This window comes from Akebia trifoliata, chromosome 9 (assembly GCF_017979445.1).
Source record: "Akebia trifoliata isolate Shusen 1 chromosome 9, ASM1797944v1, whole genome shotgun sequence".
Lineage (NCBI taxonomy): Eukaryota > Viridiplantae > Streptophyta > Magnoliopsida > Ranunculales > Lardizabalaceae > Akebia > Akebia trifoliata.
In genome coordinates, this window is record NC_141383.1 from 18,862,803 (window position 1) to 18,875,816 (window position 13,014).

General features: G+C 38.3%; 2 protein-coding genes across 5 annotated transcripts in view; one reads left to right on the forward strand and one right to left on the reverse strand.

The window, feature by feature from the left end:
• LOC147394496 (DNAse I-like superfamily protein) overlaps nt 1–8,446 on the forward strand; it is a 39,703-nt gene extending 31,257 nt beyond the window's left edge. For 3 of the 4 annotated variants that reach the window (XM_086453911.1, XM_086453910.1, XM_086453913.1), the window contains 7 exons: nt 5,299–5,391; nt 5,540–5,572; nt 5,687–5,784; nt 6,162–6,294; nt 6,926–7,011; nt 7,099–7,183; nt 7,687–8,446. In XM_086453911.1, the coding sequence (XP_086310037.1) occupies nt 5,299–5,391; nt 5,540–5,572; nt 5,687–5,784; nt 6,162–6,294; nt 6,926–7,011; nt 7,099–7,183; nt 7,687–7,755 (597 nt within the window). In that variant the 3' untranslated portion in view covers nt 7,756–8,446. The other variant, XM_086453912.1, reaches the window with a different exon arrangement.
• A 1,999-nt stretch (nt 8,447–10,445) lies between these two features.
• LOC147394497 (uncharacterized) lies at nt 10,446–12,783 on the reverse strand. Its single transcript, XM_086453914.1, has 3 exons — nt 12,658–12,783; nt 12,119–12,386; nt 10,446–11,937 (listed from the first exon to the last, which is right to left on the reverse strand). The coding sequence occupies exon 3, from the start codon at nt 11,748–11,750 to the stop codon at nt 10,797–10,799; it is 954 nt and encodes a 317-aa protein (XP_086310040.1). The 5' UTR covers nt 11,751–11,937; nt 12,119–12,386; nt 12,658–12,783; the 3' UTR covers nt 10,446–10,796.
• Between the last annotated feature and the right edge of the window lie 231 nt (nt 12,784–13,014).

Genomic DNA, 13,014 nt, shown 5'->3' on the forward strand with positions numbered 1-13,014 from the left:
CGAGTTGATGAAGAGGCCATAAGTGACAAACAGCTAAAGAGATAAGAAGACGAACAATGGAAAATTTGACAACAGGAGCAAATGTAGCATCAAAATCCTTCCCTAGTGTCTGCGTAAACCCCTTAGCAACTAGTCGCGCCTTATACCGATCAATAGTGCCATCTGCGAGGTATTTCACCGTAAAGACCCATTTACAACCAACGGTTCGCTCCCTGGATGGAAGGGTAACAAGTTCACAGGTATTATTTTTCTGCAAAGCATCCATCTCAACAGTCATAGCTCTCGTCCACTGAGAATCTTGCAAAGTCTCTGATATAGACCGAAGAACTCGAATAGAATCAATAATAGCAAGGTAGGCTTGATAAGAAGGAGAAAGACCCTGATAGGAGACAAACTGGGCAATGGGACGATCAGTAACACACCCTCGTTTACTTTTGCGAAGAGCAATAGGTAAGTGAGAGTCAGAAACAAAAGGAATAGGAGCAAGTATAGGTGTAAGAGTAGGAGATGATATACCTAAGTCCAAGGAGGAGGTTGGTAAAGGTGGAGATGGACGAGGGCGACGAGTGTAGACCTAAAACTCTGACGGAGGTGAAGAAAAGATTGGAGAGGGTAGCACTATAGGTGATGGGTCCTGCAAAGAAAAAGGTTCCTGCAAAGTAGAAATAGTACGAAAATATGGAATATTTTCAAAGAATGTAACATCAAGAGAATGTATGACACGGTGAGAAACCGAATCATAACACTGATACCCCTTGGACATAGTGGAATAACCTAAGAAGACGCATCAAATGACTTCATCATCTAATTTAGTACGAGTGGGAGTCCTATTTTGAACAAAGCATGTGCACCCAAAGACTCTAGGAGTAATGGGGAAGAGAATGCGGTCGGGTTAAAGAACATGAAGAGGTACCTGTCCTCCTAAGGTGCGACTCGGAACGCGGTTAATAAGAAAAGCCGCCGTTAGAACTGCCATATTCCAATATGCCTTAGGAACATGCATGCCTCTAAGAAGACACCTGACTGTATTCATGAGATGACGATTCTTATGTTCTGCCACCCCATTCTGCTCAGGAGTGTATGGACATGTCAACTGATGGAGCATACCATTCTCATGAAGATGGGAACGAATCCCATCCGAAATATATTCCCCCCATTATCTAACCTGAGAGATTTAACAGTGATGTTGTACTGAGTTTGAATCATCTTAAGAAAATTAACAAAAATAGGAAGCACCTCAGAACGAGAACGCGTCAAATAAACCCAAGTGTAACGAGAATAATCATCTATAAATGTAACATAGTATCTATGATTATTAAATGCAGTAATAGGGGAAGGCCCCCAAACATCAGAATGAACTAAATCAAATATTGCATTAAACTGATGCATACGAGGAATATACGAGGTACGAGTGTGTTTAGAGAGTTCACACAGAACACTGAAATTTGTGCCCACTACAAGAAGTTTTTAAAGCAGGAAATAAAGAACACAAGTGCAAAAATTAGCATGTCCTAAGCTGAAATGAAAAAGTGTGGCTCCCAGACGATGGAAGCACAAAAGCTAGAGTCGCAATCGATTGAGATCCAAATATGTATAACCCATCCTTCTCATACCACCTTGCCAAAAATCCTCCTCAAAGTCAAGTCCTGAAAAATACAGTGAATAAGAAAAAATGTTACAGAACAATTTAAAGATTTAGTAATGCTACTCATAGATAAAATGTTAAGAGATAGGTGAGGGACATGAAGCACGGAGTCAAGAGAAAAATTAGGCGATAATGAGATAGTACTCATGCTATGGAAAGGTGTGAGGGACCCATCAGCAAGACGAACCTCCCTATGAGTAGTAGGGAAAATAGAGGATGTAAAATGACTAAACTCACTAGTCATGTGATCAGAGGCGCCAGAATCAATTACCTATGTCAGTGGAGCAGAACCAGACTGAGTAGCAAGAAGTGCAGAGGATGTACCTTGAGGTGTAATAACCGACGTAACAGTCGAGGATGAGGGAGTGTGAGCCTGGATCTGATCCCGTACAATGGCTGCAATCTAAGTCTGGAGATGTTGTAAATCGATGGTGCCAAGAGTCGTTTGAGAAACTGATGCAGACTCTACAGTAGCAGCACCAGGAGAAGGATGTCCCACAGAAGATCTCAAAAGGTGGGGATAAAGCTGAAAGCAACGGATCTTCTCATGTCCAACCTTCCCATAATGGCTGCAAGTAAAGTCACTCCCTTTACCATGTCCACGACCTCCACGGGCTCGACTGCCATGTCCTTGAGTACGAGAATCAAAGAACCCTGAATTGGCTGCTAGAGCCATCTGATATGTAGCTGGGGCAGAGATAATCCCAGGGACTTGAGTCTGAGAAGAAGCTACACAGCGATGACGCTCATCACTATCAATAGTCGCAAATGTCTCAAATAAAGATGGTAAAGGAGTGGTGTTAAGAATCTGTGTCCGAAGTACTTCAAACTCAGGACGTAGACCCATGAGGAATTGGTATGTCTGATGTCGACCAATCCGCTTAACCACATACCCAGCTGCTTCTGCAGACAACTCAGCCATAGACTCATAGTGCGAGAGCTCCTCCCAACGGGACTGAAGAAACCAAAGTAATCTGCCATACTCTGAGTGCCTTGGGTAGCTTGAGCAATATCCCGATACAGTTCATAAATCCTCATGTCATTCATAGCATGCGCATATGTCTGAGTGAGGGCCGACCACAAAGAAGAGAGTTTCATGGTACATGAACATGGTATAGATGCACTGTTCCATAGAATTAAATAACCATCCAAGAATGGTATAGTTATCAATTTCCCATTGTTCAAATTTGGGATCAGTGGGGGGTGGCTTAGGTATGGTGCCCAATAACTAACCGGATTTACCTCTACTACCCAAATAAAGTCGCACAGACCGAGACCAGGACTGAAAGTTACGACTATCTAACAGAGCAGTAGTAATTCATTGTGCAGAAGAATTTCCCCCAAGAGCAGTGTGGGAGTCCTTTATCTCGTGAGTAGATGTCATGGTTTATACTAAACAAGAAGTGATGTAACTTGTGGATTGAAGGGAGATCTCGTACAATCGAAAATAAGGAGGGTCACCTAGGGCTGTTAACGGATTACTATCCGATCGGATAGTGCTATATCCGAATTCGAATCCGAAAAAAATATCGGAGATCCGATAATATTCGAACCGATAAAAAATCCTGAACGATCGCCGACTGGAGAAGATGGTGGTTATGGTTGGTTCGTCTGCGTTCTAACTGTCGAGAATCAAAGCCAGGAAGTCGTAGTTGCTATCGTTGATCACACACAGCACTATAGCTGCTGTCACAAGTCCTGTAGACCTCCCAAAGAGGTTGCCTCACTGTCGTAGGTCTCTAAAGGCACCCTAGATGCTGTCGCACAGCTACAGTGCTGCTATCGCAGATAAAAAAGGGACCCAACACTCCAACCAATAGGCTAACGATGAACAAAACAGGGCATGAAACATAGCGCAAAGAGTTATCGCAGCAAGTGATCAAAAAAGATGAAGGAGATCGAAGGAGAACCAAGAGAGGAATTCTAATGGCTCTGATACCAAGAAGAATTGTAGAATTGTCAAGTCTCTAATTAAGAGCTTGGCAGATATATATAATAATTAAAAAAGGTCAATGGACAAAAATGCCCTTACATAGGTGAATGGACATAAATGTCCTTACACAGAAAAAAAGAAACATAAAAATAACAAAATTAGACTACTACTATCTACTATTTTCCAATAGGTAAAAGCTTTATTTACGTCAAGCTTGAATCCTTGAGGACCCCCCTAAGGACATCAATAAAGTCAAGCAATTATCCCATCCCAGCAAGGCTATTGGAGACATAACTGAACCCAGGGATGTCTCTTGCAAAGAAGAATTCATAGAGAATTTCTTAGAACCCTTGGGGTTCAGCCTACCCGATTAATATAAAATACAATGGAAGATACCACATATGATGATCTAATGTCATACGCATGCCCAGTCATGTATTGCACTCTACACCAATATGGTCTTGTGGCATACCACAGAGGATGCCATGCACTCTGTCCACATACCATGGGCCTTGTCGACTCAATAGCACACCAAGTGGCCCAATTGATGTATGGGACAAGCAAAGGGCAATGTTTGTTGTAGACTTGCTAAGGGTGCCCCAACATTGCTGTGGAACATAATTCACTTCAAGGGTAGGTACCCATGCTAGATTCCTCATGGAGGAGTTGACCATTGTCAAGCTTGGGGGACTAATCAACCACATACTCCGTGTCTCATTAAACTCCAATATGTGTTGGCTCTAACAGAGGCTAGCTATGAAAAGTTAAGGGCAATCATTGTCCTTTCATTTACCACACTTCTTTAGCTGGGGTCCGATGATCCCTTAAGAAGGGACTCTTTGAGAACTACACCCCCTCTATTTAAGGCCTCCCTTGAGCTAACCTCATCTCTTCTCCCTCTCTTTTGCGCTGATCTTTTTCTTTTTTCCTCTCCTTTTCCCCCATCAAGGCAACGGTGAGTGAACTGCCATTGACCTGGTGGTTTAGGTGGAAAATGGAGCCACTTCACCCAACCTATCAATTGACATGTACACACACACGTGCATAGCCTTGTCCATCCTTTTCAGAAACTTTGAATGGAATGACGACTAGGTCAGTTACCTATGATTGTGGCTTATGGTGAGGTATTCAGAATGCTTACCTAAAGTTTGCTCGGTGGCTTCATTTTGGAAGGATGATTGGTGTGCGTAAGCTCCCTATAGGAGCTTAATTCCCAGGTCTCTTTGCACTTTCTAATAGTAAAACTATACCAAAGCCTATTTCATTGGTCTCGTGTCCAGCTTTCATGGAATCAGTTCAAGAGAAATCTTGATGCCTAGGAGATAGATTCTATTGTTTCTCTTATTGTACAATATTTCCATTGATCTTATGCCCATGGAGTTGCCATCTGAACGAATAATTTTTGCTAAGAATCGACCACTTGCTGTAAGATCACATTTTGTAAATATTTGTAAGGATATTGCTGTCTGGAAGTTGAAACAATATTCAAGCTACTTATTTGATCCATACTTGAGTGTGTTTATAGCATGTAATATACCTTACAGGCCTCTTTCATACCAATATATACATAGATTTACTGTCTTGTAAACCTAAGCAGTACAAAATGGTTTTTTTTAATAGCTTGTAGAGTTTGTCTCCATAAAAAAAAAAAAGTTCTTTTTTTTCCCTTGACTATCCCTTGTAGTAATGTTAACATGACTTGTACCTCACACTGTTGTAGATCCGATTGTTTGTCGAGAAGGCCCACACAATATCACAAGAATGGGGAAGCATCCCTGTTGTAATTGCCGGTGACCTAAATAGCTTGCCACAGGTTGTGTTTTGCAATTTTGTCTTTTGTTTTTAAAATTTTTATTGGTACAATTTTGTTATTCCTTGAAAAGTTCCAGATTAACTATGCAAGGTGGGATTATTTTTGTGGTCTTCACTTTTTAATGTGAGCTATTGTTTTCTTTTCTCAGAGTGCAGTGTATCAGTTTCTAGCTTCATCCGAGGTGAGTTTCTGTTGTAGTTTATTAAGTCAAACCTCTAGGTATCATCATAGCAGCATTTTCTTGTGATGTACTGAGAAATCACTTTTTACCATATTCTTTTGGAATCAATTTCAGTTGGACATTCTACTACATGACCGTAAAAAAGTATCTGGGCAAGTTGAAAGTTCAGAAAGATGGAGACCCTTCAGAGCTCACAGAGAGGATGTGAACAGGTCTTGTTCTATGCAAAATATCTTATCACATGTTTCTTAATTAAGTGCACAATTAGAACCAATATATGTTAGCCCCAAGGGGTTGGCCTAGTGGCAAGCTGAGCCTTGATAAGCTCCTCAGGAAGGTAGGTCAAGTGTTTGAAACCCCACGAAGCAATTAATTCCTTGGGGCCAACTCCAACATCTGGTTGACCCTCAACTCAATCAGTTGCACATCGGAATTTCCAAGGGGGCGGTGCGTCCAACCTTGGGATTAGGCTCACCCGAAAGGTGGGGATACCCACGATAAGCAAAAAATAAATAAATAAAATTGTTAAGATATGTTATTACTTCTCTTCAACTGATTGTGGCATATGGATGCCGTGGTTGGGTCTCAGCTTTCAAATGACCGTCTCAAGGCCATTGAAATATACATGGAGCAAAGAAGAATTACAGCTTGCAACTGGCAGCGAAGGAGTCACCAATCTTCGGCACCATTTGCAACTTCAGAGTGCATATGTTGGAGTTCCTGTAAGATTCCTAATCAAATCTGCTATTTTGTTTCATTTCTTGTTTGCTCGTCTGCTTCCATCTATCAACTTTTATATGTTACAAGAAATGTGATTTGGTGTTATGACACTGATCTTATCTTTGGTTATAGGGTTTGCATCAGATCCATCGTTAGTCTCAACATCACTATCACTGCATTAATTGGGGCATAAAATGGGTCGGATTTAATCCGAAACCTGAGTGATCTGAATTTATCTGGTTTGAATGGATCCTACATACCTAGATCCAAATGATATTTTTCTTTGAAAATTATGTTTATATGTTCTTTCAAAATATCTTTTTTCTACTACTTTAATATTACATGAATTCTTATTAAATAGAAGAATTATAATGGTAAAATTGAATAGTAGCAATTAGAAAAGAAATATAGCAACAAAAAAAACAGTCCGGAATTATCAGACTGGACCAACCCAGATCAAGCAATTCGGTCGGGTCGGATCCGGATTTAATGAAAGCATAATCGTTCGGATATGGTTTTAGCTAATAGGATCCGAGTCGGATTCAGATACGGATCTAGAGATAAAATTGGGATATTAAGTCCTATTATTAATATACATACTTCTTCTAATCTACTAAGTTAATGTCTTGACAGGGTAGCTCTAGCACTAGAGATAGATACGGAGAACCTTTGGCAACCTCGTATCACTCCAAGTTTATGGGAACTGTTGATTATATATGGTGAATAAGTTATACCATCAAAACTACTCTTTGAGTTGGTGGTGTTTGCAATGTTTAGTCTTGATGACTCTTTTATGGTTGATACAGGCATTCTAAGGAACTCATTCCAGTTGGAGTTGTTGAAACCTTACCAAGCAATATTTTAAGAAAAACAGGAGGGCTCCCAAGTGAGGTACTTTTAGTTCTCAACTACAATAAATACCACCATCTATTGAGAAGTTGATGCAAACTAAGTGCACCAGAAGTCCCTTTGATCCGGTTCAGATCCGGATTAAGTGAAAGAAAAATTATTCTGATATGGTTTATCTAGTAGGTTCCGAGTCAGATTCAGACACGGATTTGAGTCTAGATAAAAAAAAAATCGGATCTGAATACGGATATACTCATATCTGGCCTAAGCCCTAGAAATATGGGATATAAGATCCTTGACGGAAATGTGTTGGGCTTAGATCTATAATCTCAAGTACTGATTCTTTTTTGTTTCTTGGTCCAAGCTTTTAAGGAGTGTGAAGGGTATTTGCTTTGAGGACTTTTTTATGAGTTAATGTAATTTATAAATGGAAAATATATTTGGTGACATATCTAGGTAGGTTTCTAATTGATATTTTGCTTGGATTAGACAAGTTTGTTTTTTTTCTTTCCTTCATTTAAAATGTTAACCTCATTCCTTTACAGAAGTGGGGCAGTGATCATCTCGCACTGGTATGCAAACTAGCTTTTGCAGATGACGTCGACGGGATTTGACATAAACTACAAATGATTTTTGTTGAAGCGTGGCTGAGTGTATCAGCACACAAATCTAAAGATGAAGCTGTAGAAGCTACCATCGATTAGAAAAGGAAGCGAACCCATAGATCAAGATGGCGAAGTTCGTGAGTAGAAAAGAATTAGATTCATAGATGAGCCAAAATACTGTTTTGCTGAGTTGCAGCCATTGTTGAGGTTCCAATACCATCAATTAAGTTAACATGAAACATATCCTACATTCAGTCGCCCGAATGACACAGATGGCAAATAAAAACTAGATATCTACTGTCATCGTGGCCTCAATCCGAGCTAGAAATCCAAATCAGCGTGCCAGCCACATTAAGTCCACCTTTGTAGGTGTTTTGAGTTATTTTCAACGGGAAGGCGAATTTTCTACCCAATGTGTTTATTACTTCTTCCACCACGCCAAGTGGTACTAGGACCCATCTGACATGAAAAAACAAGTCTAATATTGTTCTCCAGTGCCTAAAATGTCAAAAAGTATAATTTATGGGTTTCGGTAGCCTGAGCTTTCGCTGAAGCCTTTGTTTCCTGTTAAGAGGGGTGGATTCCAGACCACCCCATCTGATGGCGACTTTCTGGGTTGGCCACGTAGACGGTGCCTTCATACCATTTATTACACTTATATCTTGTGACTAGTATTGAAAATATTTTTTTGTGTTTTTTATTTTAGTTAGTTTCCTTGGTAAGCAATTTTTTGGAGAAAAAAAAATTCCCTTTTAAAATAGACCTCTGCTATTGGCAACCCAACTTTTACATATTACACCCCAATTAAAATTAAAGAAATAAATAAGTCAATGGTAGAGAATAAGTAACATTTGGGGTCCCAATAGAAACTCTACTTTTTATTTTAATTTCTTTAGATATCTATTTATTAGATTCAGAATTTTATATGGGTCTAATGTTTGTATGTGTTACAATGCTTTGTAATGTTGTAGTAATGAGTCGAATCAAACTTTTGTAATGTTTGAATGGTGTGTTTTAATCCTTAATTAGGGAGTGAGAAATAATTTAAGGAATTGGGATGTAACAAGTAAAAAAAGGGGGGACCAATAGCAGCCCTCTAAAAATATCAAGATATTAGTTTGAAAATTCCTTTGTATGATGGATGGTAACATAGGATGGATGTTGATGGTCCTTGAAGCATTTTGAAAGTATTTAAATTAAAATTAATCTGTTATTATGCAGCTAATGATCCGAAGTAGTCGTGAAAATTTATTTGAGTGAAAATGGGATACAAACATATTGGAAGAAAGAACTACTGTGAAGGGGAAAATGACACAAAGAACTTGACTAGATTCTTTTCTAACAGCAAAGAAAGTGGCAGAGGCGGCTGAGTGGATATCATTAAAAGACAATCGTCTCAACAATAATGATGACCTCATGATTGTTGATGCTGCCCTTCTCTCTCTCTCTCTCTCGGATTATCTGTATAATATAATATAAGAACAAGAGGAAAAGAAAATTAAGGGAGAAATCATGGCCCTTCAAAGAGACTTGAATGAGAGGCTCAAGGGAGTGTTAACGAGTCTGGTCCCTAACCATGAAGTGGGCTCTCACTTGTGGTAAGGGTAACATGTATCATCTATTACTATTAAGAATTAAGAAGATAAGAAAAAAAGAAAGGGAGATAAATAGGAAGTAGTCATTTCGAAGTGTATGGCCTTTCGGTGGTACAAAGGGTGTTGAGTGGGACCATAAATGGGTCCAAAGGCTTCGAATGGGTCCCTAAAGGATATCGGACTCAAAAGGCTGCCTAGAGGCATCGAGTTACCAAATGGGTTTACGTCTAAATGACACCTTTAAATATTCTTTCCAACAAGGTTATATAAACCCAAAAGACACTTCCAAATTGGTTAGAATGAATCTCTTATAAGACATTTTTATATTGATTTATTCAATATATAGTAAAATTAGAAAAACAAAATAAAATCCTCCATATTCAACTTTAATCATATTTTTCAGACAAACAAAGGCTTTCTATGACATTTCAATATTGGCACAATTTCATTAAAAAACTCCAATCCTTCATCTTTCAAGTGGGTATATATCCATCTCTCTTTCAAATCTCTTCTATTACATTGAACCACAAATCAAATATGAAACAAACCAATCATCACAAATCTCTTTACAGATTCAACTCACTTTGAATATGGGATTGCTTTGTGGGGGAGGGGGGGGGATACTTCATTGTTTGATTTCATTTCTATTTGTTGATGTTATATGTATTAATAAAGAGAGTGAGCTCAAGACTATACCTTACATTGCACATCAAGGTCAACTTCAGCAGAGCATTGTTCATTAATAAAAACCTCGCCAACGAAGAAAAAGACCATCTAACAGGTAAAAGTGGACCCATTCCCTCACGTGGTAGTAAAACCAAAGACCCAAAGAACAAAGAAAAGTAAAATTTGGGTCCTAACAAGTTAAAGCTGCAAAAATTCCATTTAATTTCTCACCAAAAATATCATCCAAAAGGACTGAAACCAAGAGAATTAGAAGGAAAAAAAAAAAATCTCCCTCTACATTCAATAAAGGCTCAGTTGCAGTCTTTGCAGATAATAGCAATAAGAAGAATCTATCTTCCAAAATTCTCCACATATGATTCAACAATATCCTCAAACCAACAAAAAGAAAGAAGATATAGATTTCTTCTGAGTCACAACTGAGAAGATAAAGATAATATAAGAAACTCAAAAGGTAGCAAAGTCTACAAGAGCAAAACCAACTTTAAAAAAGAAGACAAGAGCTCTAAAGAGAGAACAAGCTTTTTCATAGATTGAAGAACAGTAATCTTTTCTCTGTGTATCCTTGGGAAGGCTCTATTAGCGCTAAAAAACCCAAGAAGACTCTTCTCTCCATCTCTCATATAACAAAGACACAAATAAACAAAATTATAATCTCTCAACCACAAAACCAGAATCTCCCAAAGTTGTTCTAGAGAATACTTGTTCACAAAAACCCGGAGATTAAAACTTACAAAAAATAAATAAACTACTATTTTCTAACTGCAAAACTTATGGGCAAACCAGGTTCAAAGGCTCATCCATCCAAGCAAGGTCTTCAACTCCAAGATCAAAGTCCAAGTTCATAAAATCATTTGGTAGTTGAAGATCACCAAAGTCACCAATATTGTCGAAAAGTTGCCCAAAATCATTCATAAAGAATGGATCATCAAGTTCAGACCCAATATTAAGTTCTCCACCAATTGAAGATGAAATCAATGGTTCCTTAAAAGACTCCGAAATGGGTTCTTTTTGTTTCTCCTCTTTAAGCTGAAACTGTGGAGGCTCTTTCATTTTTGTAGAATCACTTTCTTCTTTAGTTGAGATCAGAGAAGCTGAAGTAGTGGAGACATCAAGGACTGATGAAGGAGATGTTTGAGAGAAGTGGCTCTCAGAATCCTCAGTAATGGAGCAATGAGAATCAGAATTCTTGTTGGAATCCTTCTCTATGAACCTCAGATTCTCGAGCTTAGATTCGAAATTTTTAGCAGCTATTTCATAAGCTTTTGCTGCGGCTTCAGCTGTATCAAAAGTACCCAACCAAACACGGACACCTCGTAGAGGGTCTCGAATCTCTGCAGCCCATTTCCCCCATCTTCGCTGTCGAACACCTTTCAATTTAGAAGACGACGTTGAAGATCTTGTGGTAGTCGTTGTCTTTCGAAAAACCCTTTTTTTAGGGTTTTTGATACTGGGGGTTTTAACAACTCCATTGTTGTTGCTATCTTGAGATGAACCCTCTGTTTCCAAAACTGAAGATTTAGCCGAAACAACTGGTAAATTAATCTCTCGGATCAAACGACGCTTAAACCCTAAAGATTCTTTCTTGTTTCTTCCCTCATCTTCGCTTGAAGAATAATCTGTTGCGTCGGGATCGGTACAGATAACACGGATTTTTCTCATAATTTTGGTCTCTGATTCTTCTGAATCTGGTTTTTTCTTCCCCTTTTTGAAGAAACCAGGCATCCCGAATAGAAATAAAAACAAAAAAAACCCCAAAAATAGATCAAAACTCGAAAAAAAAAAATCGCTCGAATCTCTAAAACCCTTGAAACACTGGTTTTATCAAGTAAGGGCTCCTCTCAAAAATAAAAAGAGATAAAAAAATCGCTTTATATGAAACGCCCCAAAGCTTTCGACTCCAGAACCAGTCCTGCAAATGGATCAAAACCCAAATCAGAAAAACCAGAACAAGCTAAAACCCGTATCATTAAAACTAAAATCCAGACCATAAAAATCAAAAATACAAAATGGGTTTGAAAGATTTTCAACAAAAACCCAAAAATACAAGCTGGCTTTGAAAGATTACAAGCAAATAGAAAGAATAAACATACCGTTTTGATCTCAAACGCATCGAAACCTTTTGCAACCCCTGTTTTACCAACCAAAGTTGCATGCAGAGACAGAGGAAAAAGAAGAAGATTGACAACACCAGAGACAAAGAAGAAGAAATCCAGAGCTGCTTCTGAGCTCTACCACCAAAAGTCAGATCAAAACCAGCCGACATAAATCCTTCTCTTTCACTCTGTTTCTTTCTCACAAGAGCCTAAAACCCTTTCTTTCTCTCTTCTTTTCGCAGAGAGAGGGAAACCGTTGAAGAAACTGAAACATATATAACAAACCCATCAACATAAAATCAAAAAAAAAGTTGAGAGATAGAGAGGATTAGAAATCTATGGCTACGATTCTTATCTTACCTCTAAAAAAAATGACAAAAAAAAACAGATTTGGGAAATCTACGATTTTTCACACAGACATATATACTTGAAATAGACTTGTGAGAGAGAACAACCCAGACTCAAATCTTTATAGAAAGATCAATAAATAAATAAAAATTTGTAAAAAAAAAAAAAAAGAAAAGAAAGAAAAATACCTTGTTTTGATTCTGTCTCTACTGCTATCTCGACTCTCTGTGCTCTGTTTCTCTTCTCGTCTCTCTCTTTTTCTCTGTCTCTCTCTTCACATTTCCCTAAGCAGTCAAAAACACATTAATGAGGTCTAATAAATAAGGAGTTCTACGCCCTCCATGTTTTAGCAAACATTTGAGCTACCCTTGTATTTTTAAATTGATGACATGCACCCTTGAAATTAGTTATCTTGAATGAAAGATAGAAAATGACATGAATACCCTTGTCTTTTAATCTCTAATAAGAATCTATCCTCTTTTATCATGGTTTTCAATCTCAAATAATTATCTTATCTCATTCATGAACATTTGATACAAAGATAA